Source organism: Accipiter gentilis, chromosome 25 (assembly GCF_929443795.1).
Source record: "Accipiter gentilis chromosome 25, bAccGen1.1, whole genome shotgun sequence".
Classification (NCBI taxonomy): domain Eukaryota; kingdom Metazoa; phylum Chordata; class Aves; order Accipitriformes; family Accipitridae; genus Astur; species Astur gentilis.
This window is the reverse complement of record NC_064904.1, coordinates 9,092,457-9,119,777: the sequence shown is the minus strand read 5'-3', so window position 1 is coordinate 9,119,777 and position 27,321 is coordinate 9,092,457. Positions and strand designations below refer to the sequence as shown.

General features: G+C 44.0%; 1 protein-coding gene across 4 annotated transcripts in view; it reads left to right on the top strand.

Moving 5' to 3' along the window:
• The window catches only part of BCL11B (BCL11 transcription factor B), a 96,607-nt gene that overhangs the window by 28,592 nt on the left and 40,694 nt on the right, over window positions 1-27,321 (top strand). For 2 of the 4 annotated variants that reach the window (XM_049828911.1, XM_049828909.1), the window contains exon 3: window positions 13,861-14,076. The exons of the other annotated variants lie outside the window; for them this stretch is intronic. In XM_049828911.1, coding sequence (XP_049684868.1) covers window positions 13,861-14,076 — 216 coding nt within the window. The remainder of the gene's footprint in view (window positions 1-13,860; window positions 14,077-27,321) is intronic. 4 annotated transcript variants of the gene reach the window in all.

The following is a 27,321-nucleotide window of genomic DNA, read 5'->3' as shown; positions in this document are numbered from 1 at the left end:
TTTTGTTAGCAGCAGCTTGTTAATTAACAGCAGATTAGTGCTGCTTTCTTCTGACACATGAATATATTTTGGGCTAGAAAATACTTGTACTCAATAAAACTGTGTGACTGAACAATTCAGAAAGTACCAGCGGAGCGCCGTAATGGATTCCCTTTTCATCCCCTCCCCCCCGCGTCCTCCTCCTCCTGCTCTAAATGCAAGCAGATTTCTGCAGTCTAGTGCAGAAGAGACATGTTAAACACAGCTAAATAAATCATGTTTACTCTTGGCGTTCTTGGTAGTGAAAAATCTGTTGGCTGTTTTTACTTCCTTATTTCTCAGCATTTGCTTCCTACCTGTTTTTGAGCCCGTGCCCAGAAATAGTAGTTTTGTCAAATGAGTGGATTATGCCAACCAGCAGTTGCCTCTGCCAAGGAAGCTGCTGGATCGCAAAACCCGGTGACTTCTTTCTTACAGTGACACTGAGATTCTCCCCCCCTTCCCCCCCCCCCCCCCCCATATTGGAATATAAAATAAAAGTATAAAAATGTGGAGAAGGAGAAAATGTAACCAGATCCTGGCAGTTTAAGAGTCCAGATTAAGGAAAGTTGAACTTCTGTTCCAGAAGCTGTTTGTGCAGGTAAGGTGCTGCAGGTAGCAATAATAGGAACCAGACATTTTCCCTTTCTCGTTATCATTCCTTGTCCCATTCTCCCCACAAATGGGTGTGGGTTTTGTTTCAGCATTGTTTCCCCCCCCCCCCCCCCCTCCGCAGAGCACTTTACAGCTGGGAGTGAGAGGTAACTAAGCCTTTATTTTAACCAAGTCAGCTTGTGAGCTCTGCTGTTTGCAGGCAGTGGGTGAGCTCTGGTTTTGGGGCAGAATTCTGCTCCCAACAGCGTGCTCCTGGGCAGCTCCATAAACCTCTTGCTTGAGTGAGGGCTGCCGACGGGGCTGAGCTCCCTTTGTAATGTGGGGTAAACGCAGACGTGACAAAGCTGTGCACAGCTCTATGTGCGTGTGTGTGTATATATATATGTGTATATGTGTCACATCTGCTGTCATCAGCAGAACTGTGTTGAGTGGAGGGGAGTGTAGCCCAAAAGGTAACTACCTCTGTTTTGATGCAATCCTGGTTATTAAGCCCTCCTCTTTGACCTCAGGTGGCAACTTTTTAGCCTGGACTCCTTCCCATTGTTATCCCAGATGTCAGTGATCCCAGATGTGACTGTAACATGGATTATGAGCCTGGTGGACTTTCCCTGTTTGGTTTTAAAATTAGAAAAAAGATCCCTTTTCCCATCAGAGCTTTGCATGTATTTACTCTTTGATCACATTGGAAGGGCCTTATCCTGTCTCCAGAGGAGCTTTAGTTCTGCTTTCAGTGGTAACACGGATCTGGCCCGTGCTGAATATTAGCATTTTAATGGCTTACTTAAAACCCCATTGCTGGTACACTCACAGGGCTCCCGGCACAAGAAGAGTCCAGCTCTGGGGTTTTGCAAAGCGATGTCGCAGGCTGCAATGCCCGCTGAAACAGAGGAGTGGGGTTGGCCCATTTGTCATAGATTATTAGTATTGTCAATAATAACATGTCTACAGAAGCCAAATTAATTCCTTCTTCTACTAAGTCCAAGAAATGCCAGATCAGTTTCAGAACAGGGGAAAAAATAAACAGAATCAAAGTTTGTATGTTATGATTCCTCTGAATTTCTGGTGGGAATACTCTGCGATAGAAATGATATTTCCATAGAGGCATTGGCTGCCAGTTTGCTTAATTACATTAAATAGTGGTATAAACCTCGGCAGAACATAAACCTCTGTTACAGCCAGTCATTAGAATATTGAATCATAAGGAATAATGATACCAGTGCTAACGTGTTACAACAGTCTTTATTATATTAGTGATTGAAGTGTTATTTAAAAAATAAGGTTTGTTGTAGTGGTTTAGGTGTGCATGCATATTTTCTCTGATCACCTATTAAGAGAATGAGGACTGGATTTGAATTTATTACAGGGAAATAAAAGGCTTGCTTAGAGGAAGAACTACTAGATCGCTGCTTATGATTTTACAGTTTGATTCTGCTTGTCCTTAAGGAAGGTTCATACTTACTGTAGAAATGCCATCTACATCTAGAAAATTAGGGTTAAAAGGACTACTTTGTTGAAACTAATTACAGGCTAGTTCAGTTTTTTAGTTGGTGACATTTTAGAGATTTTGCTTGTAATGCAAGAGGTTATAGAAAGATTTGGTTAGACTGTGATATACAGCAATAAGCTGCCATTTGAGTATATTGACATTTTCATCAGAAACAAAACAAAACCCCACTAGCTTTTATTTTACTGGGGTGATAGGTATGAATTTAACATTGCTTCCTCATCCTGACCATGGATGTTTGAAGGAATTCTTTTGCTTCACCTTGGTTTGTATAGTATCTCTGTTTTGTTATTATTATTTTTTTTTTAAATACACTTTCCTGTGTAATCAACTTCAGCTTCCATTTCAAGCAGACCTGATAATGAACAGCCTTTTTGTGTCTTATACTTTTATCTTATTAAGAAAGATGCTATTCTGTACAAATAAATTGGTGAATTGGGAGTTATGGGAAAATCTGGTCCAGAAAAAATATACCTTAGAAAAAATGTCCCATATGCAGAATGGTTCTTGGATTCTTGTAGTTGGCTTTGTTATTAGTTTTGTGTCGTACTTGTGTTTTACCTCTCCTGGTGCAGAGTTCAGTTATCCTGTCTAATTAGAATTGTGACTGGCCAAATTCTGCTTGCATCCAGGTCTTTGGGTGAAACTTTAATTGTGCTATGTAGCAGCAGGATTGGGCGCAGGTTTGCAACATGCTTCCTTGTGCTAATGAAATGTCGGTTTTTTATTTCCCTTTTTTAACTTACATTGTAGTCTGAACTAGATTCCTGGTTGCTGGTTTATTTGTCTGCTTTCTTTCATTATTTAAAAGCTAGTTAATTTTCTGGCCTCTTTTCTATTCAGAGAGCATTATTTACTCAGTTGTGCCAGTGTCCAGTAAATTGAGGACTGAAGCTTTAGATCCTCCGAGTTCCCCATGTTTAGTGGATTGTTTTACCATCTCCAGTTGATTGCTCTGCTCATTTAATTTGACAGATTCAGGTATCAGACTTGGGCCTGCTTGTACTCACGCAGCTGGATTGGTTTTCCCCCCAAGAGATCCAAAACTCAAAGGGAATCCTCATTTTAAAAATCTCTGTTGCTTTTTACCCCGTTACGATCGCTTGCTCTGCTTTGCTTGTTTAAGTTTTCTTGATCTTAGTGAAACGCTCTGCTAAGTGTGAACATGCTCTGTGCACAAGGGAAAACTTGAAAATTATAAACGCGCACATTAACGGGACCCCCCCAAACACTGTTATATTGCTTGAAGTGTAATGTATGCATTCACACTAGGTAGGTAGACTATTTTTCACATTGAAATTCAGCACTTATAAAGTGCCTACACTTACACTGCTTTTGGCAAGGGGTGAGCCAAAAAACAAGGAGCTGTGATTCTCTCCCAAAGCTAATTGTGTCTGTATATTAAGTTTGTCCATCTGTGCTTTGCAAGGACATCAGCATCACCTGATAGTCCTCCTTCGCATTTCCAGCAGTGAAGCAGTTAACAGTGCTGCTGCTTAATATATTGCTGTTACAGAGTCCTCTTAGTTTCCAGGACATTTAACTAAATCAGGTGGATGTCATTAGCTGATTTTCACAGATGGGGAGACTGAGGCACAGAGGGGCAGAGTGACTTCATCTGCCTCTCTTTCCTCAAGTTCCCTCCCCTTCCAGGAATTGTTTTTGCTACCAAACAGCTGCTAAAGCCTCATCCTGCCTAATTTCACCACACTTTTTTTTTTTCTTCCAATTTTAGTGTGGGACAGGGAAAAAATTCAAAAATACTAGTAGAAGGCAAACTTCAGAGCAAGGAAGAGATACCTAGTGGAGCAGCAAATCCTGCTGTTCTCTTTTCCAGAGGCCATATTCTGCCCGAGGATACATGTTTGCAGGGTGCAGTCCTGAATGGCCAAGGCAGAGGAGAAATCCACCAGTGTTACTGATTCCTGCCTATCTGAGGCTCTTCCCTGGCCACTTCGTTTTAGCCTCTTGACCACGTTCTTGTGGTCAAGCCCTCTGGTTATTTGTAGTGGTATTTCTCTCTGTAGCTGCCTGTATGTACTATTTTGCCCTTTGGAAACAGCTCTTTCCATCCAGTGAGTTCCTTTATTAATTCCAGGGCCTGTTAAATTGCTGCAATCGTCTATTAGGGCGGTTATATGTTTCAATTACATCAGGAATATTTGTTGGTATGTAGAAATATTCACGGTATAATCAGGACTAAAAATTTTAATCCCCATAAGGATTTTTACAACCATTGAAACTCCCCAGGACTTAATTACAAGAGTTGGGGAACAAACTTGGGAAAATTGATGAACTGTTTATTGTCAGCCCTTTATGCCTTTTGGAAAACAAAATCCACAAATCAGGGTGATTATTGTTATTTGTTAGTTTATTGTGGTAGCTTCTGGACATTGAAGCTCAGATCAGGGCACCATTGTGTTAGGCACTCTGCACCCCTGGAGCAAGAGCCAGGCTCTGCTTGGAAGCGTTTTGGGGCTGAACAGACCAGACAGGCGAAGGGTGGGAAGGGGAGAGCCAAGCTCCGGGAGGAGACGTGCCATAGCCTGGGTGGCTCGTGCCCTGGGGTGTGCCTTGGCCCCCCTGCCAGCCCAGAGCCCTGTCTGCAAGACCACCCTCCTGAGATGAGAAAACGCCCTGGTTTCCTATGTTACATTTATATCGCGGCTGTTGATACGCTGTTTTTACTTCTGCCTTAGGATGTTTTAGGCCCAATCCTGCCCTTGTTTCCCCTGCTCTCGCTCCTGGTTGCTCTCATAGCGGAGGGATACGGTCCTCTGGGGGCAAAGCCTTGCATCGGTGGGGTGGGCAGAGGGCACAGCAGGAGGAAGCGATGAAGGCAGCCTTGGGGTGGGCGAGAGTCATTTTTCTTGTGTGTTTAATCGGGGTGAGCCACGATATTTCACTTTTTCACTTAGCTTCGTGTTCAGAGCACAAAGGCAAAGGATCTGGGAGCAGGTTTGGATGAGCGTCAGGTGGGAGGGGGGACAGGTGGTCCTGCAGGAGCCCCCACGGGGACCCGGCTCATAGGGATGCTGCCAGTGCTGTGCTGCCGTGTGGCACCTGGATGCCCCCGTGGGCCTCCCACCCAGGCCCCCGAGCAGGTCCAGTGACAACCCCCCCCCCATTTCCTAAAAGACAGGTTTTGGCACTGCATAAGCAATCTTGCAGGCATAGTGTGGGCTACTTCTGGGAATCCACATGGTCTCTTAGATAAGTAGAAATCTCTACAGCCTGCCCTTGATGTCTGAACCTCCAAAATGCCACGCGCAAAAATGTGGACAACCTAAAATGTGGATTTTTATGCAGTGAGAAGAGTTACATGCGCAAAACAGGGTATTTATTAGGATATTTATTAACCACGCGGGGTGTTCCAAGCTCAGTTTATTTATCTTTGTAAAGTGCTTCCAGATCTTTGCGTGGAAGGCACTAGAGAAATGAAAGGCGTATTAGTATTATTATTGTTATTATTGTTGTTGTTGTTGTTATTATTATTATTACAGCATCTAACTACTGACAGGCAACCACAGCTGCACGCTCAATTCAAGCCACTTAAATTTAGGGGCTGATTTTTACAATATTGACTCTTAATACTTTTTCCCATTGACTCCATATGCCGAAATGTGTGTTCACCTGCCCTGCTGAAGTATCATTATTCTCCAGAAATATGTAAATGGGGTGCTTTTAAAGAAAGGAAGAAAATGTGGCATAAATATTAAGTATTCACATTTATATGGTAGAACTCAACTGCCATTTAAGAAGGGCTTCAAAGCAACCAACTGTATGAGCTGGTAGTTGCTTCTCTGTCATTAAAAAAGAAAATGCATTGATTAAAATAAAGCCAAGGAATCTCATAGACAAAGGGTAACATTTATGGTGTTCAAGGGTCTGACACGAGCTACTAACAGCCCAGGAAATGGAGAGCTGAGTTTCACAGTCAAGCATTTTAATCAGTACGGTTGTGCACAGCCGCACAGCCGCTGCCGCGTGTGTGTTATGTAATATCACACTTCACCCACCCACACACACCTAGAGACAACAGGCATCTTTGAAAGGTCTTGGCATTATTCAGAGGAAAGACTCCCAGCAATACCCCTGCCTGGTGTTTAACCTTATCTTTACTTATGTTTAGGCATTTCTTTTTTTTTTTTTTTTTTTTTCCTCCTTCTTCCCTTCCCTTCCCTTCCCTTCCCTTCCCTTCCCTTCCCTTCCCTTCCCTTCCCTTCCCTTCCCTTCCCTTCCCTTCCCTTCCCTTCCCTTCCCTTCCCTTCCCTTCCCTTCCCTTCCCTTCCCTTCCTTTTTTCTTTCCCATGGTACATCAATAGTAGGTATTTTTGTATCTCCAAAAATGGAGCAGATATAGGGGAAAAAATCCCATTAGCTCCATGATGTGTTTTCACGGCAGCTCTGAAGGTTCCGGTCATGGCCATTTTGTACATTTTGTTGCATTGTCCTCATGCTGTTATTATTTTTTTTCTTTTGTAAGTAGACTTGAAATGTTGCATTCTGAAGACACCAGCTAATTATTAAATGGTACCTAGCCTATGCTTTCTTTAGATTTTAAAATAGGAAATAATTAGCCAGAGGTTTTAAATATGTGCAGAAAAGCCAAATAGGCCTGTGAAACCCCAGGATTTAATAACAAAGAAGGTGAGTCGGTTTTCCAGTGCCCTAAGAGTTTGAAGACATCCTTACTCTGGCTTCTGAGTAACAGAAAGCATTCAACCACATTTCATTGTGGTATAAGGTAGCCGTGAAGTTAACTGTTTTTCCAAAAAAAGACTGGGGGGGGGTGGGGAAAGGCTGTTGCTGGCTGCTAATTAGATGTATTTTAACTGCAAAGTAATTTTAGCAGCTAATATTGTTATTATGTGCTTCAGTGTGAATCCTTAGTGAAGCTATTAAACTGTGAGAGCCTGAACTTATCAGACATTTTGTAATGTGGCTGGATTTTTTTATCCTTCTTCAGAAACCTGTGGGGAGTGGAGGACCTTTCTGCCTCAGACATGGAAAACACATTTCTTACCAACTGATTACTAGAGTGGGCAGCGGAGACCTCCTTGCACCCTCCTTTTGCACTTTCTTTTCCCTGGCAATAATATTTCTTCTTTCTGTTGCACTCCCTCCCTCCTTTCCCAGACAGTGGTCAAACCCCGCGACGCACCCTCTAGCCAAGGAAAGGGATTTAACGGCAGGGACCGGTCTCAGTTATTTTGGGATACTTTCGACTCCTGCCTGTATACAACAAGTTGGCGGTTCTCAGTAGCCGGTAGGCTCTCAGCATCAGGCAAGCTCCTGCTTTTGAAAAGCAATAGCCCACAGCAGACAGTGGACTTAGCCATCATTTTCCTATTGGTTTCTCACCCAGGATTCTTACTTTGTAATTGCTGGGTTGGGTTTCTCAGGGTTTGGATTTTTCCCCCTGTCTTATTGCATCGGTTGCTTTTATTCTCCTTTGCACTCTAAAACAAAGTGACTGATACAATATCCAAACTGATTAAAAAGAGGGGGATTTTTTCCCCCCTTTATTTGCTCAGATTTGAATTGGGTTATCTGCCTATCTTGTTTATGAAATTTTGTGCTGTCTTTTCTGCACAGACTGTGACTCCCAAATCTTCCACAGCTCCATTTCCATATTCCTGCGTGCTTGTTCTTTGTTAATCACTTGGCAAGCGCTTATTTGAATATTAAAAATTTCTTTAATCATCAAAGGCAGGAGCACAGCTTCATGAATATTCATATTTTTTTCCTCCTCAGACTGGATTCTAGTTCATTACCCTGCAGTAAAGCCAAACAGTCATCAATCGCGCTCATTACAGCCGCTGGCGTTTTGATTGGCTGCCTGCTGCTGGTAGCCTGCGTCCCCCATCCTCCCGCTCTCTTCCATGAGCTGTCGTGTACCTGCCAACAACAACAACAAAAAAAATATCAACAATGCAAGAATAAATTTCTCCAGTTGAAAAACAACTTTGCAAACTTGTCAAACAGTCCTCGTCACTTTTTTTTTTTTTGGTTTTACACCAAAAAATAAAATACAAAAAAATTAGAAGGGAGAAACTTGAGCTTTAGAGATGAATATTTGTCAAGAGAGTTGACGTAAGTTTCATTTGCATAATGACTTTGTACTTCTGCATTAATAAAATTTGCATATGAAGCCATGTTAATTACTCCTGATCATGCTTTTTGCATTCATGCATAGTAATTTTCTCCGACTTGTGAGAATTAATGTCTTGGCATGGGGGGAGGAAGGGGGGGATTGGGGTACTGTCAAATTTCTGTGCCAGTGCCCCTCACTTACACTCTTTCTCCTTCTTGCTCACCACGTCGCTGTTCTTGATCTATGACTCATTTATGCATTATCATTTGAAATTCTTGGGAGAAAGAAATGTATCAATTCAAAGGGAATCCTTGTCTGCCAAAAAAAAAAAATCCCTGAGCAAAATATAACAAGAAATCCCTGCCCTGCCCTCCTTCTTCTTTCCCCAGTGCCGCCTTTCCATTTCCAGCTTGAGCGAAGTTTTCGTCTCAGCATCATAAGTCAGTGTAGGGGAACTGCTCCAAAACGGCTACACGCGTGCTGGGGGAAGAGGTAAAGGCTGGTGTGCAGGTGTGTCTGGCTGAGTGCTGGACTCTGTGCCTGAGTGTGTATAATAGCGTGTCCGCCTGTACCACTGAGTCTTTCAGCCCTTCCTGGCGGATGCTGTGGGTGTCCACCACTTGCAGGGTGTCCATGCCTTGCTCTGATAGTTGCCGTTGGAACTGGTTGTGCCTCTGTGTCTCTGTACGCTCTGTGTCTGTACACATGTGTGCTTGTGCAAGTTTGCTTCATCGACCCTGTCGGTGTCTGTGTAAAGAGACATGGTGGAAAGATAATAGTGTCAGCTGGGAACAGTCCGTATGAGAGGGTGTAATACAGATGAGACAACTTGTTTTAGGAAAAGCTTAGAAAAAAATCTGTTGGAAAGATTAGTGAATAGATCTGTCTTTTCACTTTTGGATGTGTCTGTTCAAGGCTGCTGCAATGGTTCATGTAAAACCCATCTCAAAACATCTGCAGTACTCTCCCTGAACATGACGGGCACAGGGCAGGGTTGAGGCTGCAGCCTGCACTATGAATTTGTAGCCATACACTGTTTGAACAGATGTTTTTCTTTTTATTGAAAGAGAGTTTTTTAATAATGGAACTGAGCTTTAGTCTCTAACCAGCTATTGATTGATTTTCCATCACCAGACAGGCACAGAGACACACAGAGAAAAACTTGGTTCGTGCCCTGTTAAGTGGTTTACACGTCTGCCTGTGCAGCCGCCTGTCTGCCTGTGCACAGACACCCACCCAGGCACCCACCCAGGCAAGCACACAACACCCCCAGGGACACACCCGCTACATGTGGCTGCATTTACAAGCAACACGAACTGTAAAGCAAGGTCTCTTAAATTGAGATCCCGTCCCCTGCTCTGAACCACACTCTGCACCGCTGTGAATGTCCTCGGAAGCTGAGGTGGGACATTGTGAACACTGCTTGTGGCTCCGTCTCTGTGCTTTGCTCGGGGACTTTTCTGCAGATGTGCCAGAGGAGTGTCGTGTTCTACTGTATACCCTATCATATGGCCAGTCATGCCTAGGTTCAGGGAGAGGGACGACAAAAGGATGCAATTTATGCCTTGATTGTGGCTTTTGTCATGTTCATCTAGGCTTTTATGCTCATTTCCATCTTCTGGGGTCATGTCCAATTTACCTTATTTTCTTCTTCGCAAGTTTAAAAATAGCAGAGAGCAAAAAATTTACTCTTAGCCGTGCCTGGGAGTCAACATAACCAGTGAGCTACTGCCATGCACTGAGTATATGCCGAGCCTGTTTAAAGCATGAGGACAAAATTCTCCCTTACCATCAGCAATGCAGATCTTTTATTTACATAGTGACAGTCCCAGTGCATGTTTCACACTCATGCTACGTGCAAAACTCCCCTTCGCATCCATGCAGAATGAATGCAGAATATATAATTGAGATCTGCAGTGCAGGTGAGTGATTTCCCAGTGCTGACCCAAGAAGAAAACCGAGCCTCACACATCATGTCAGCAATGTCCGAGCGACACGGAGCTGCGTGTGTGTGCCCGCTCACCCCAGTCGGATCAGATATTTTCCTCTAAGACTGCAGCACAGTTCTTGCGGTCTGCTTTCCCTTAGTGCCAGTTGTGGCTGCGTCCTTTATGGCAGCCAGGGGCTCGCAGGAGTGTTTTCTTTTTGAAACCTGTGTGCAACATGATGTGGTCAATCGGCTGTAGAATTCCAGAGACTGGCTGCCCTCCCTTGCCTGGTGCTGCGTGGGTTGAGCAGAAAACTCCCAGCACCGCCTTAGGATACTGTCTGTCTGTCTACCTATATCTGTTTATCTTTTTATCTGTTTGTTCGTTTTGTGTTTGTCCATCACCTGTAGCAGTTAAGTTGAAGAACGGTAGAGTCCCCATCTTAATTTTCAGTTTTAAATAGAGCCTTTATGGGGAAAAAATCCCACAGGAGGGGAGCTGGAGAGGTGAAAGAAACATGGGCATGTTCCTAGCAAACGTAAGCTTTGTGTTTCTGAGCACTGCTCTTATTCTTTCTAGAGTATTCTTTCTAGAGCCATGAAGAGGTATCATGTACCTAATGGTGGAGGTCTCCTTTTCCCCATGCCTTTCCTTGAGGCCAGCGGATACGATTTCCCTCTTCATGATTTGCCACTTGAGCTGGTTCTATAAGACTGTCCTGATTTGTGACAAAGAAGCAAACCCTGAAGTGATAGCAAAGAGGAGGAGGGACCACCTGACTTGACTTCTCTTGTAGGGGCAGACTCAGCCTCCTGGTCTGGCAGGCCCACCATCTTTGTCTCTTAGCGCTGGACTCGGGAGTGGTGGTGCGACTCCCTGAGCATCTGCCAGAGTCTCTCTTTGTCTACTCTTCTTCTCCGTTACCAGCCCTTTCCTTCTGACACTAAGTTAGCACCTTTTAGATTTCCTCATGTATACATCAAAGGACAGAGAAGACCTTCAGAGTGACACGTTCTGTTCCGTCCATTCACTGGCAACTGGTTCATATAGTCCTTCCCGTAAATTTGCTAGGTGCCTTGTTAAAGCGGATTGCTGGCTTGTCCCTAGTACCTCTGTTGGAAGGCTCTTACAAGATACCTTTGCTGAGAAGGTTAGAAACCTCCTATTTGAAACCTTAATTCCTTTTTCACACTAGAGGAGATGTATTGGACAAGAGCAGGGAGGCCCTCCCTGTACCCACTTGATGAGCTCTTAGCAACTTCTCGGATGCCTCAGGGCTGTGCAGATTGTATCAAATTCATTGCCAATGAACAGGTGGGACCCACCATCGCTAGAGGAGAAGCCGTTGCTTTCAGGGTAGTGTTGCATGCTAGGACCCATGCACCTCCACATTAAAACCCCATGCCGTTGCGGTTGATGGTGCACCTGGCGCACTTCATATAGCTCCTCTGTGTGATGAGCTCCTTCAAAACCCGTACTATGGCACCACAGTATGCAGAGGGCCAAGTGATTGCAGGACCTGTGCCCTTAGCCATGGTGGGGCCACAGACGTGTCTGTCTAGGTGTAACCTGAGATGTAGCTGCCCTGTGGTCCTACTCCATATCCTGATTTCAAGCTCACAACTTTCCCAGCCAGGGAAATCAGGGCAGCTCAACATAGCCTATGCTAGCCTAGTTATTTTTATAATGTTAGGAATATAAGATACAATTGTTAAGTCATTGGAGGGAATCTTTGTTACTTTCTGCTTGTTCCATGAAAAAACCAAACTTGTTATTCGTTTATGTTACAGTGGCAGTAGAGTAGTTCATACACACAGAGAAATCCGTGTCTGACTCAATCAGTTTGATCATGTCTAGTGCACAGTCCTGCCCAAAATGCAACGTAGGTACGATCTGGATAGTAGTTACCATTACCTGCTTGTGTAATACTTCCAGGGAGATCAAACAGTTACAAAAGCAACTGAGCCCCCAAAATAAAAAAAAATCCTTCCTTGTCCCACAAGCCACAGAGATGGCTTCTATTTAAAACCAGTCCTCACAAAAGAGCACAAATTTTATCCTTGATGCTTGAAGCTCAAGTATTTACACAGGGAATTTAGACTCTTCACTTGTGGTTTTGGCAAAAGCTTCACACAAATGTTTTGCACTGGTGGTCTCTTAGCCATTTAAGATAAACGACAAAATCAAATGCAGTCCTTGCGGACTGGAGTGCTGGATGCTGTGCCAGGGATGAAGTATCCCCGTTTGCCTCACATGTGTAGCTGTCAGATCAACATGCAGGCCTAGTTTCCGAATCAGGACTCTCGAGGTGGAGAGGCTCCCTTTGAAAGTGTTGCTTTTTTAGGGTTGGAGGGAGCATGGATAAATATTTCTCCTTGCTGCCACGGTGTAGGCTCCTTCAGAAAATGTTTTTTCTAGGGTTGGAGGGAGCACAGATAAATATTTCTCCTTGCTGCCACAGTGTTTGTATATATCTGCAAGGGGCACACGCATGCACAGCCAGAATTGCCACCATTAAAAAAAGAGAGTATTTGCCAGAAGATACCCCACAATTAACACACATATTTCCTGATCTAAATACAGGGGGAAACTGTGGTTTCTGATCTACCACTGTGCGGTAACTGTTGGCAAATGCCAGCTTTTTAATGGCGACCACTCCACCACATATCTTCATTTAGAAACTGCCCTTGATTAGTAGCTACCCTTTATTTAATAATTAAGTGGCAGGCATAGTTTTAAATGAAGGGGGTGGGATTCTCAGTGGATAGTGCTGTTCGCTCAACTTCCCTTTAAGCTCTGCTAATTCGTGCCAACCAAAAATGCGACTCCTACCTGATTCTGCATGTGTGTATGCTCGTGCGTATTTGTGCAGGTGTATATCGGTATTTAAGACTTGTGTCTTAGTTTTTCAAAGCCGTGGAGCTCAGTTTGGACTAGTGCCAGGACGAGCGAGCGTTTCCAGTGGAGCAGGAGAAAACTCTTAAAAATACAGCTTTTAAATGGCAGGTGATTCCTAGAGGGGTTAAAAATAAATAATACGGTTGGAGGTTACAATACCGTCTTTTAGCTACCAGGAAAAAAGGTTGCTCCCTTCTTCACAGGCTCGATAGGGAAGCAGCCTGCATAATCGGGGCATGCAAAATGCACAACTGGCCACAGCTCAAGCGGGAAGGCAGCACAGCATCCGCCAATGCTTCCTTCTGGGAGCTCGGCTCCTGGCACCTCACTGAAGCCATTTGAGCTCTAAGTCACCACACTTTGTCCGGGCTGGTGTGCGGAGCCCGCTTCAGCGGCGGCTCGGCAGAAAGCCTGCCCAGTTTTGTGTCGTCTCAATGCATTAACACAGCCGTAAAACAATAATCCCCCTTTTGATTCGGTCCCTGAGCAAGCGCCAGTGGCGACGTCTGCCGCCTCCGGCTCTGCTCCATGCCAGGGCCGGCCGTTCCCCCCGACTTCGCCCCTCTCCGTGCCCCCTGCGGGCCCCCAGCCCTGGTTTGCGGGTCCCCCAGGTCTCTTCTTGCTCTTTCCCTGCCCAGCGTGAGCCCACCAGACTCGGCCGGACCCAGAGAGGGGGTCAGACCAAGCGTGTCGCGCGTTAGGCAGCCAGCCCCCGCCTCGCTTGTTTCCCCTGATGATGCCTCCTCTGTCCCTTCAAACTTAGATCCGACTGACAGTTTTTTCTATTGTTTTTTCTCCAGGGCCGTCCAGGCCTGCAAACCTGCCGGGGGCTCCCATAGCTGCCTCCTCCCACCCTCACACATCCGTGATCACGTCACCTCTCCGCGCACTGGCCTCCCTCCCGCCCTGCCTTAGCCTGCCCTGCTGTGGTGCACGTGCAGTCTCAGTTGGCGGGACTCAGACTGAGATTCAGACTGAGACGTCAGGCACATTTGGATGTCATTGTCAGTTGTCAGGTAATAGAAACATTTTTTTTTTTTTTTTTTTTTTTTTGTTGCTATCTGAAGGTCAGTAGTGCTGCCAAGTGATGTCGTCTTTGCTGTGGGAGAGCTGCCTTTGCTGGGTTCACGTGGGGAAGGCAGAGACGATGGCCCAAACCACCCCCCTCCCCTTCCTCCTTCCCCCTCCACCCTGGCGGAGGATGGGGAGCGGGAAAGGGTGAGCGACTCCCTCCATTTCCCCATCCCTCCCCCCACCTGCCCACCTTCAGCTGTCACCAGCGGGCCACTGCCGGGCCGGTCGTGCCACGTTGTGAACAAATGTCTGAGACTCCTCACTGAATGTGATACCCCAGTATCAAGATTTCTTCTCTCTGGGCTGTTTATTTTAAGCTTAATTGGATAACATTTAACATCTGAGGTATTCCGCCCCCCCCCCCCCTTTTTTTTTTCTCCCTCCCCAGTCATTTGTATTAAAGGCTCTCCTCCGCATCCATGTGCACGCAGGATGTATGTGCTCCATGCCGTTTATCTCCCTCGCTTTGAGAAAATGCTCCTTGGTAACTTGCCACACATCCCTCGCCTCTCCCCCGTCAGCTTTTCTTTTCCTTTATTCCTTTCGGATGCCTGACTTTTGTCACCGCGAGGAGGGGAAAGTGATGTGGAAATGAGGGTGCACCGAGCTAGCCAAAGAGGACACGGACATATTGTCGCCAGACCCCATCATGTCAGACCCAGCGATCTCTTTGAAATCAGTGGGTGTTTCTGAGCGTGGCTCAGTTGCAAGATTGGGTCTATGGTGAACTGCGGGCTGGAGAGGTGAAAATGGGGAGGATTTAAAAGAAAATACAGCTGTGGCAAAATCCGCAAGTGTTTATGGAGTCTCACTGTGGTGGGCCAAGCCCTGCAGCCCTCATTCATGCTAACGTGCGTGGAGTTTTAATAGGAAGTTCCCAGAATGATGCTGGATGAGTAATGCGTGAGGACCAGAGGATTTAGAGAGACAGCAATGACTGTCAGGAGTAAAGCCTTTGGGAAATGGTTCCTCATGTCCTCCTGAAGCCGGCAAAACTTTGCTGCTCTCAGCTTTTTCCTTCCATGAGCAGTGGTACCACCTGGCTGCAGTACGCTGTATCTCATGGGAATGTCCCTGTACATCTCTCATTGTTGTAATAAAGCGAGACAAAAAGTTTTGCAAGAAATTTAAATTTGCATCTTGGAAGCCCTTGATCTTGAAAGATAAAGTATTCTCGGGAGGAGGCTGAGAGCTCTCCGCAGGGTCCTATTTCGACCCTGGGTGAAGCTGAGGGCGCGTGAGGAAGGCTCCCGGGCTGCCTGGGAGAGGCTCAGCCTGCACCTGGCCGCTTGCACTGGGCGCAGGCACTGGGCTTGCAGCAATGACCTGTGTGGCACGGTGCAGTCCAGAGGATTTGCTCAGATTTCCTATCCGAGCTGCCGCATGCAGTGGCGGGGGGGGGATGCTCTTTTAATCAGGCTCTCCTTCATCAGCCTCAGCAGATTGACCAACTGGCCTGAGAAGGGTGTAGAGGTGGACTCTTCCGAACGGTGAGCGCTGGATCAGAAAGTCAGATAGCTGCCCTGCCTCATCCCTTCCCTCCTCCCTGTAACCAGTAAGCCAAACTGGAACTGATCTCATGGTTTGCTGTCTCTGTCCTCACTGCTGCGGTACGCACGCAGGTGCCTTTGGTAAGCGGGTAGTTGTAACAGTGAACTGGATGCCCTGCTTCCCTGTTGCTTCTGATGCCAGCAGCTAGTGGGGAGGGAAGCAAGTACAACTAAAAATAGAAAAGGAAGGAAGGAATAACTTATTAAAGAACGTGGGAAGGCAAGGCTTTTGTACTTTGAGTACTTTGAGTTCTCACTTTGGAGTTGTGCGCTGTGAGTTTTCAGAATTGCCTGTTTGCTGGGAGAGCGATGCCAGCTCTGTGGAGAGAGAGACCTGTTATCATGGCTTCCTGTAATTACTGCTGCAGTCTGCAGCACTTAGAGAATAGGTTATATCAAAGTGCATGCTACATGTTTATGACAGTAGTTGGTCAAGGTCTGCTTGAAAGAAACATTTGCTTCCCTTGAAAAAGGAGATTATGTCTACTTAACCCTTTCTTAGCTCCCATAGTATTCACTGTATGTGAGCCTGGGCATGGTTTAAACCCTGTGGCAAGGGTTACGGGATTTTTCTAGCCCCCAAAATGTTTTGTGGAAATGAAAGAAAAGTGAGTTCTTTGTGTCGACTAATAATCTGGTGACGGTCCCTGCATTGTGCCCTCTTTTTTTAATGTAGACATTTACAACAGTCACTTGCTCCAGCTTTAGAGATCTGCTTGTCTCTCTGACTTGATTAGCCTTTTATTCTGTCAGCCCTGTTCTTGCTTCTGAGGAATTGTTTCCTTCTTTGAACAAAAGCCATCAACAGTTCCCGCCTCTCCTCCTCCTTCATCATTTCTTACCTTTCCTGTTTTTCAGCATTCAGGAGCTGGATTTTTTCCATGCAGTTCTCAAGCAGGCTGCAACTCTGAAGGCTTGAATTTGCAGGTTCTCCCAAATCTCTGCTGGCCATTCACAAATCGGGCCCTCAATAGTCCCAGCAGTTTTGTGCTGGAGAACCTAAACTTTTGGATGCTGGTGGGATTTGGGGTATGCATGTGTGAAAACTGCATTTGGAAATCTCCGACCTAGATAAGAGCTATTGCCTGGAATGCTGAGTAACGTTCAGTCATGCACAAGGGAAGTTATGCTGCCTCATCCAGAGCTGTTTTCGATCTTTAGAAAACGTGCTGCTGATAGTAGTTTCAATCACAGTGAATGATGCTGCAAAGTCCGCTTGGGTGCCGACTGTCGCTCGGCCGGTGCTGGTTGTGGTCCCCTCGGTCTTTGTTCAATTCTTTGTGGTCTTGCCACCACAGGATGAGGAATTTGTGAGTGAAGGTCTATGTTTTTCCATGTGATTTAAAAAAAGTACCCACCATTAGAACAATCTCTCTCTCAGTCTATTTATTTATTTATTTTTTGCCTCAGAGGCTTCTGTCTGTTGAATTGGGTTCTCCCATTTAAATGTTTTTAGTGCCTATTTAATTAGAAGTTGGAATAGAGTCATGAAATTCACAGGGTTGTGTAGCTTGGATCTAAAATATGAATGGGCAAAGCATTCGTTTTGCTTTACCCCTTGCCAGATTAGGGTACTTTTTTGAGCCTGCTTTTTATTTCATTTCAATGAATTGCAACTGCTCAGGGTAACTGTAAAACATACACAGTTTTTTTTGCATAACAGAGACATGCAAATGATTGTTGAGAGACTTAATTATGTAAAGAAAAGTATATGCCCGTATGCGTGCACACATACACTGCAATGCTTTTTGTGGGGCTATTTTTTCACAATACGTCTTTATAAGGCTCTTTTTATGATGCTGATTTATTAATATTGTACATTAAGGCTTAAATTGTCAAAGCTGCCTAAGAGATTTGGATGCCCATTTCCCATTAAAGTTAACGAGAAATGAGCTTTGAAAATCTCAGTGCAGAAGTGCATAGCATTTTACAGTGCGCTCTCCAAAGAAAAAAGTCCCTGCCCTGAAGATCCTACAGTGCAAAAGGCCCAGGAATGGAATTATAATCGGCATAAGACAAAGGGGATTGTAATGGCACAGATAATAATTTATCCCCTACGCCTGCATTCACATATATACGTGATCCAAAATCTTTGGACCTGGGCCCGCGAGTGAGGGTTTTATATACCTCCGTAAAGATAATTAAATCTGTCCAATACACATATATTCAGCTAACCAGTGAAACTGCTTCCTTCCCACATGTAGGCTGATGGAAGGAGGTGGAAAGCAATTATGATACTTAGTTGCATATATAAAAACAGCAAGTGGGCATGGACAGCAGTGATTAATGGACAGGGCTGTGAAGTTTAAGGTCTAAAATAGAGGAAGGCATGGGGCCATAGCTCAGAAAAGAGGAACAAGCTCCTGTTAATTCAAGGAATCAGCTATATTAGTCATTAGGACATTCTGAAAATCACACAGTCATCTTGTAAAGTTAACATCAATTTACTTGGCTACTGAAATTCTACTTACTGCATCATTTAACTAGTCTGGTGTTTTCTTGGCAAAGGTTAAGGTGACAGTAAAGATAAAAGAAGTACCTGTAAGTAAATAATAGATTTTAAAAGAATGCTTTTCCCTCCTTCAGTTATATCACCAAAATAATTTTGTGTTGGTTTTATAACTGGAGTCAGCCAATAAGAAGAGTTAGCTTAGACCACCCCGCTGTAAAAAGCTTGATACAATTAATACAGTCTGTCTAGAAAGCAGTATTATTTCAAAAACTTTTATGTTAATGATATGGTATGCACTCGGCACATTTCTTACTAGAACAAGAAGCAAGCTTTTGTTCACTGCAGACTGGGTTTTATTAACACAGGAGGATCAATGGAAAACAAAACAGTAATCAGAGCGGAGAATGCAAACTCATCCAGCAAAAACCTACTAAATCATCAAGTCCCAGGATGATAACTTACATTTTACTCTTCATTTTTGTTGAATGGCATCTCAAAAAAAAAAGTCCACTAAAACTTGTTTTCTGATCAGCACTGGGTGCTTTTTCGGGAGGAGAAAAAAGAATTGGGTATACATGTCTGAGGGCAGACAAAGACCTATAGTTTCACTGAGACCCTTTGTAAATGTATCTTTTCATTTTGCTGCATAAAGAAGAGGTTTGCATAAAGTACTGGCTAACATTCAGGAGAGATGTCCCTATTAGTCATGGTTACATGTATTTATTTATTTTAGTGAAATATTTAATGCATGCTATAGTAGAATTGACTTTGTGGACAGTACTTACAGAGTGCAGGGATGTGTGAGAGATATATATACTAAAACCAGTAATGCATCAGTCTGAGTGTATGCATCCATCTTTTCATCTATCTATCAATCTATGTGTTCATCCATCTATCCAAGTATTAAAATCATATGTGACCTGTCTGTCTATGCAGCTGTCTCACCAGATATTAAAATCAGATCCAAACTCAAAATAGATGGATCTAATCACAAGCTGATTTTTTGACTGAATGGCATGTTTGTCAAAAGGCAGCGAAGAGACCTTAAGATGGCAAAGAGGCGACTAAAATTAGGGTGCTGCATGGGGCAGCAGCGCTGGCAATTTGAGCGTGGCTGAGGCTTTGTTCTAGACAGATGCCTGATCACTATAACTTTGTAAGTCCTAATTATGTCAAGTTAAGAACCAGCAGGAGCAATAGCGATATTTAAAGGTGCTTTAAAGTGGACGCTTGCCATTTCCAGACATCCCAGGAAAAAAGAAAAGCCCTTAATTGCAATATTAACGGGTGGAACTGAATCTGGTAGTCTCGGGACAAAAGGGTTCAAGGCAACGTTGCCTGCAGTAAGGACAATGGCTCCAACATTGAGAGAGTTAACTCGATCGCATACCACTATGCTGAGCCCGAGAGTCTGAACTCTTCAAACGCTCCAAATGGAGAGCTAAATCAAAGAATCCTGTTTCAAATCCATCCAAGATGTTGCTGTTTTTCTCCTCTGACAGGAGAAGCATTTGGAAGTGCAGTTTCTTTCTTTTTTTATAGCTGTCTTAAAAAGGAGTTTGGATGTTTAGCACAGCTGGTGCTCATTACATTATGCACTATCAATAAAATAGCATGTGTAATTAATTTTTAATGCAGTGCTGTATGCAGCGCTTTAAAGCAGTTACTGTATGGGGAGAGCCGACACCGGTCACTGACATCAGAAATATTGAAATAGAGGGCTAGATTTTGCATTTTTAAAGGGTGTATGTGCAAGTGGGGGAAGGGTAATTCCCAGCCAGCAATTCTCTGGCCACAATCAAATTTAAAAATATAGGAACAAGATGGATGAAGGTGATTTTATAATTTGCTTATTGGAATGAACAAATTTATTTCCTTTTAGAGTTTACTGAGTGATGGCTGGGTTAGGAGTAGGTGACTTCAGAGTATAGGTAAGCACCAGGGGACCGCACAGAACTGATCCATCTTTGTTAAAGCACGAACAGGCTTTGGTGGTATCAGGTGGGAGATGAGGCAAAAGGGGAGCTTATGGGAGAGCAAGGGAAAGACATTTCTCTTTTATCTCATTGAGCAGGTTTTATTTTACAGGGCTCCTTTCTTGTGCCTTGTTGTTCCCATTAGGAATAACCCCGATTTTTTTCCCCTTGATTCATTAAATATTTGGGAGTATCAGTAGTTTGAAAGGGAGAGAGTAACTTGGTTACAAAGAGGCACCACTGATGGCAAGGTGCCTGCTGCTCTGACAGAAGACCCAAACAAATCACAGGGTCTTCTATTTTCTTGGCATTGGTGCAGCACTTTCCAGAAGACACCAGCATAAATAAAGACTGCTTTAATGGGGTGCGGTAGGCAAGGTTTGGGCACTGCCGTAGCTTTCAGCAGCCGCTACGTCCAGAAACACCTCAGTTGTCTGAAGGAGGGGCAGACCTGTTTTTGAAGTAGTAGCATGGTGCGTGTTCGTATTCAGCAAAGGGACAGGAATGGCTTTCATCTTTCTGCAGCAGAGTAAACCACCAGGGATGGTTTGCAGGATAGGACCAGCCTCTCCTTGCTGCCACCTCCTTCCCACCCTTTTCAGAGAGTTGAATGCCTCTTGGTGAACACTTCCTAAAAAGAGAAGAAATGAACTGCAGGAAGAGAAGGAAGGAAGCAATCACCTACAAAGAGACAAAATTAGGGGTAGTGTTTGTCAGGTGCCTTGCCTTTTTGGTTGGGCAACGCACCAGCTTTCTAAGAGCTGATTTTTTTAAATTTTTTTTTTTAATACACATGCACGAGGCATAAATGTTTGCAATTATTCTTTCCTTCTCTCAGTAAATTGCCATTCATTTGTACATAGCATATGCTAAACAGTTCACTTGTACAGCCTCACCTGGCATATTCAGGATGGAGTTTTCTCCTGCCCCTTCAGCAGTAGCTTTTGTCATCACTTTTCTTCTCACTTTCTGTTAGATACATGCGGATGTGTTTGTGTCTCTGAGCCAGGAAGTGAATTGGGCTGTTCAGTTTATGAGAACAGAGATAAATCTCTTGCACACAAATATAATGCTCAGTATCAAAGGAAGTAGGGTGAGCCATGGTGCATGGTGTAGGTAGTTGTGATGAGAACCGCTCTTTAGTTCACGAGTCAGAGTGGGAAAGGTGGAAGCAACAGTGAAGCATTATACATTTTGTAGTGACATAGCTTTATTTTTTTTAAATTTTTTTAATTTTTTTTTTAGAGGAATTGGATCCCATATTCCTGGGGTGGCTCAGGTTTAGGCCAGAGAACTGCAAAAAAATTACCCCATGTCCCTCCAGAGCTGCCTAATTCAGAGGACCCAGGTTCTTTTTTCTTTTCTGAGTGCTTCATAAAAATAGATGAAAGGAAGAGTTCTGTGCTCAGATGGGATGCTTTATGTTCAGAAAGGGATTTGAGTCAAAGAAGCCACGCTGATCCACCTTGCGTGTGCCCCACTGGGCTCCTGTGTGCTGCATGTTGCCTTCTTTCTGCTGAGCAGTAAACAGCTGAGCAACTGTTAGCAACGGAAGTTTTTATGCTGTTTGCTTTCTTTTGGACAGGCTATTTCCAAGCATTTTTGCAGTACGTACAGAAATCTGGTAGGCTAGAGTATGGTACGTGCCTTTGCTATCTTTATTTCCCTCTTGTTTCTGTCTAATCAGACAATTTCTATGGGTCCCTGTTCCAGCTAATGCAACCTGCCATAGCACAAGCTGGGGAAGCCAGGTTCAATGAGTCAATAAAGCACGCACTTGGAAGGAAGCAGGCAAAAATCCCACATAGCGAAGGTTTACATTTTTTATGAATTCAGCTGTAAGAGTCAGAGGTCCTGGGACTTCTGGAATGAGGTTAATGCAGTCACTAAGTAAGGCAGTAGGAAGACGCAGGCACTGGAATCACACCATGAAACGGTGCTTTCTAAATTATTGTCTTTGCTATTAGAATAAAGAGTCTGTGGTTAGAGAGAGGCCAGTTTGCACAACATACCTGCAGCTTTTATGCTTGTTTAAACATCATTGGCTATTTGGAGCCAACAGTAAATGTCTTATTTTCAGTACATCCCCTGGCCATGCAAGGGGAGCATCCTATCCTTTCTGTGTGTCAGACTGTCTCCTTACATGTCCTGTATTGACCTAGATTACTTCACGTGAGACGCAAATCTAAACCTGATCCCTTACGTCTCTTCCATGGCTGCGTGACAAGCGCGTGCTTCCAGGACATGCTGTACCATGCCAGCAGTCCATTGAGGGATGGGTTAGGGACCGCCTAGGGATGCTTAGCTGAGCATCTTTCTAGGAGGTGTTTTCTGACTTTGGTGGTGTTGTGCTGTTATGCCAGCTGTGAACATGGTCTGTGGAATTCAGGGATGTACAGAGATTCAAATGAGAATCAGAGTATTGTTGGGAAATACGTACCATTTAAAACTGTCCATGGCGATCAAGGTAAAAAAAAATTCATGGAACCTTCTAAGACCTCAGCATAGCACCAGCGCCCTTTGCCTGCAGGGGAACTATTTTTTGGGTTTGCATCTTCTAACAGAGATTTGGGTTATTTTCTCCTCTCCTCTGGTTGAACAGGGAGAGAGTAAGTTCATTTATTATGGCACAGACAGGCTTATAATACAAAGTCTGTCCAAAAATTAGGTCTGAGTGTTTATGGATTGATTAATCCAAATCCTTTATAAAAAATGTGTGAACTGTTGATTAAACTGGGAATAGGATCATTGTGGTTTTGCCTACAGTGAGGACGAGATTAGTGAGTAACTCTACCTTTCTGCAAAACCTTATAAAATAGAATAATAATTAAAAAAAGACGTTCTTCCTCTATTTTTTCTGGTTGTTCCTTAAACCGAACTGTAATACCTTCATTGTAAATTTGAGGTAGAATCTTAAAAAAAAAAATCCTGTGAAATTGCTGTAAACTCCCTCCCAATTTCCTTGATACTTTCTCTGCACGTTTTCCACGAGGAGCAGTGTGAAAGCTGCCGTGGTGCTAGCCCCTGCCTCCACCACCACTGTCAACGTTCATTAGTGCAGTTGAGCACACTCATAAATGTCTGAGCTTTTCCCATATTTAGAGCCCTCTAGCCAGCAAATCTTCCCTTCTGTTCTCTTCTTTCTGGTGAAGAACACAGTGGTCAGGGTTTGAGGTGGGCACTTGAGGTATAATTTTAATTCTGTGGCCTGGTATCATCCAAAGCTGTAAGGCAGAGTATGAGTGTGTGGGAGACAGTACTGCCAGTGCCTTAAATAATTTGCTCCTTGCCCTTTCCTGCTAAGTTTGCCAGCCCGTGTCTTGTGATTATAAGCTGAGATTTCTTAAATTTGTTTTCTCCTTAATAGGTAAAGATGAGTGAATGCTGTTTCTCACTTTCTCCTCACTCTTTCTTCACAGATGTCTTTGCTCTCTGGGGCCGGCTGTGACTGCCAGGGAGGTATTACCCAGGGATTTTATTGCCCCAGGGTAAGATTTGCCCCGCTGCATGGCAGCATGGGGCTGTGTTGCATATAGCTCCCTCCCAGCAAGTCCCAGTGAGTCACCATCCTGCTTGCTGGGCTGTCTGATGGGAACAGGCTGCTCTGTCCGTGGCCACTCTGGCTATGGAGCTTTTCCCTATTTGCACCATTCCCTTCCCCTGCTCTTCCCCAAACTTTCATACAAATTTCTTTTTTTAATATATAGTTTCAACTTTGCCATCAGGTAGGTCCTTCATTCATTGCTGTCACTGCCAGTGGTCCCTACAGTAATAATTACAGCATTTTTTTCTAAAACTCAAGTCCAAAGTGAATTTGCTGGGTTTTGTGTTTTTTTTTAACTTCACATTTTTTTAAATGGAAATGACTGCTGAAAGTAAACACAGCTTGCAACGTACAGACTTATTGGGCCAGCATGAATTTCCTTAATAAGCTGGGGTATGCATGTGTGCGTGCGCGTGTGGTTTTTTCCCCCTTAGACCTTGGAATAAGAGTGCTGTCTCTTTAAATCCTAACTCAAACTTTACTGGCGATTTTACAGAGCCTGGTTTCATTTATAGTGGAGCCAGACTTGCTGTGTGAGAGCCGTCCGCATGCTGGAATTAGTCTTAAGCTTGCTTCTGTGGTGTTGCCAAATTCCATGTTTGTGTTTTATTTAGAATTCTTTTCACGGCCAGTCGAATCTGTTCAGGCACACATAGGCAGTGTTGCGCCCCATGGAGAAAATAAGCAAGTTTGCGTTTTCTTTGGCATAGGCCATGGCCACAAAAGACTGCGGTCTAAAAAAACATTTTTTAAAAGCTATTTTAACCCATAACAGATGTATAAAGTAGGCACACGCATGCCAGCTTCCTTAGTTTTAATTAAAAAATAATTACGGCTTTAATGGGATGCTAGTGACAAATTTGGATGAATGGTGGGTGACATTATCTCAAGGCTTGCTTCAACTTATAAATTAGTGCGTTTCTCTTGGCCAGTGGTACAGATGAAATTAAACGAAGGAGCAGATTAATATTTCTTAAAGTTACATTGAACCAAATGAAAAATCAAATCAAATAAAAAACCAAGGCCCCTTTCTCCCTCTCTCGCTCAGATTCCCGTTTGCATGAGATCACAGAACATGGAGGAAAGGTTATTTTCCCTGGCTGATAAACGATCTGGCCAACGATAAACTGGGTTTAGGTTTGCAAGGTACCTGTCCCTTTCGTAATTTCACATTGGTAGCCACATCGCCAAATTATTGTGATTAATGTCAGCAGGCGCTTCTATTTATAACCACATCTAACTAGCTAACACAGTACCTCCGAGCCAGGAAATCTTAAATATAAAACCATCCCTATGCGCTGCATGTTGCAATGGTTCTCTCTCCATACCTCGGCTAACTGGCTGCCTTTTGGGCTGCGATGCCGGCCGTGATTCTTCACATCTTTAGGCTATTTTCAATTTGGGGCTTTTACGGCTCACCAGAACTGGGCTAGATGCACAGGCTCGCACAAGTAACAACAGTTTATATTTATGAAGAAATAAACAAAGGAGTAATAAACATGTAATGAGCTAACCCCAGATGGTATCTCTGCTGTTATTACAGTCAGGTGTATGCAGAGCTGGGGAAGGGAAAGGGAAGGATCAGCATGGGAGGCTGTGGATATTGGAGGAGGAGGAGGAGGAGAGGCCTGACGAGTTCACTGGAAGAAGGGTCTTCCTCCTTCCCATGCAAGCCTCCATCCCACCCATGGACGCCCTGAATAGGTGCTGAGAGGAGAGGCGATAAAGCAGCACAGTTTTTCAGGGCATGCAGCAGAACCACGTTTCCTCTGGATCTGCTCATCCCACCCTGGCGCTTTCCAGCAGCAAAGGCAGCCCGGCATGGGATGGGGCTTTCTGAACGGGAGCAGATGATTGGCTTCATGATCTATGGCACAGGCAGACGAGGATCGTTTTGTGTGTGGACACCCAAACCCTGCTTGCCATTCTTGGACATATTCTTTCATGAAACTTCTCATCTGCTTAACATTTAGCCCCCTTTATAAAAAAACCCTGAAATGCTGCTGATACATGTAATCTAGATGGTCAGAGCTCTTCGCTTAGGCATCGCCAGTTTTCTCTAACAAACATGTTACCTTGTTTCCTCATTAAAAAATAAAAGCAATTTTTCGAAAAAGCAGTTGAAGGAAAGATAGAGAATCAGGTGTTTGGTGAATAGCTGTGCACCTTCCCCTAGATCAGTCCGCATTTGTCTTGTGATCTACAGGTGTTTTGCTACTAATTTCCACGCAAATGTGGCAGTGTCCTCCACCTTGCTTGCTGAAAGCTGCCTGCCTTGTTAAGCCAGGGAAGCGCAGCAAGAGAAAGGTGCTCTGCTCGATTCAAGATAGTCTGGAGAATTTGAGCTCCTCGGGGTGATCTGCTTGAGCCCTCGGGGAGAGCAGTGTCCCTCCTTGGTGTGCAGGATGTCCACTGCCTGAAGCTGAACCAAGCCAGACTCTCCAAAGACATGATTCTTAGGCTTTGTTTAACTGCAGCAAAAGAGAGAGAGAGATTTTCCTTTGTCGATTGAATCAGGATTTCTGTGGTAACGTTTCCCTGAGCTTGAATTCCTCATGAGTGAAAATGAAGTTCCAGCATTAAAAACATGAGTCACGCAGTGCAGATGAGAGTCATTTTTGCATTCCTGGAATTTTTGGAAGGGAAACATTACATTCACGATAATCCTTTCAATTATACCTTATTGCTAAAATAATCCATGAGGCATTCTGCAGTAGAGCCCTCTGCTATTTGGTTACAGTTGAGGCTTTGAAAATAGCACCTGAAAGCTTTTAGACTCCTGTGTGTCAGTATTTTAATTTTCTTTTTATGTTGCTGCTCACAGGATGGTCTGGTGTCTTTTTTATTTACTCCTTAGGATTTTTTTGTTTAATAAATAAGGCTAATTTGATTTGTTCTGATCTGTCTCAAGTATCTAATTGCTGCTGTAGAGAATGATTAATGTCCAGTTGAAAGGATTCCACATCTATAAATGAGAATTGAAAGCAGATGTTAGTTTGATGAACGTGTGCTGCCCATTCCTTGTCTGAACTGACTCAGAGAGCAGGCTGCTGAGATATCGCTATCTATCAAAAGAGAGATGTTAGATGCCAAATACAGTTCAGAGTCACACACCTATCATGAGCTGAGTGAACAGTTAACAAATAATGTATCCCAGGTAGTTTTTTTCTCTGCTTGTGAAATATCTATACACAAGACAGCATTATCCTCAAATTGTCAGAAGTACTTGACAAACTCCAGTTCAGGAGAACGCACTGTGAATTTATTACAACCAGGACTTCGTCTCTCAGTTTTTATGCAGGGGAGTAGTGTTGGTATGTTGTCCGAGGGCAGGTAAGTTCAGTTTTCAGTGCTATTGCATGTGCAGTGCTGATTCTGAAGTTAATCCAGCCCATTAAAAAAAAAAAAAAAAAAAAAAAAAGCTGATACTGTTCTCTTTTCTATTTGAGGACTGGTTAGGTGCTCAAGCATTTCTGGCAAGCCAGGCCAAATGCTTTTCAGAGTTCACTAGCTTGAGTTCATGCAGATCTGTGGAGAGCAGACAGTAAAAGGAGCAAAAGACCGAATTGCCTGGCCACGAGATCAGGTTTTGTAGCGTCCAGCCAACTTTGACGTACACCTGCACACAATAAGCGCAACAGCTTTTTAGATAAAAGCAGGTACAA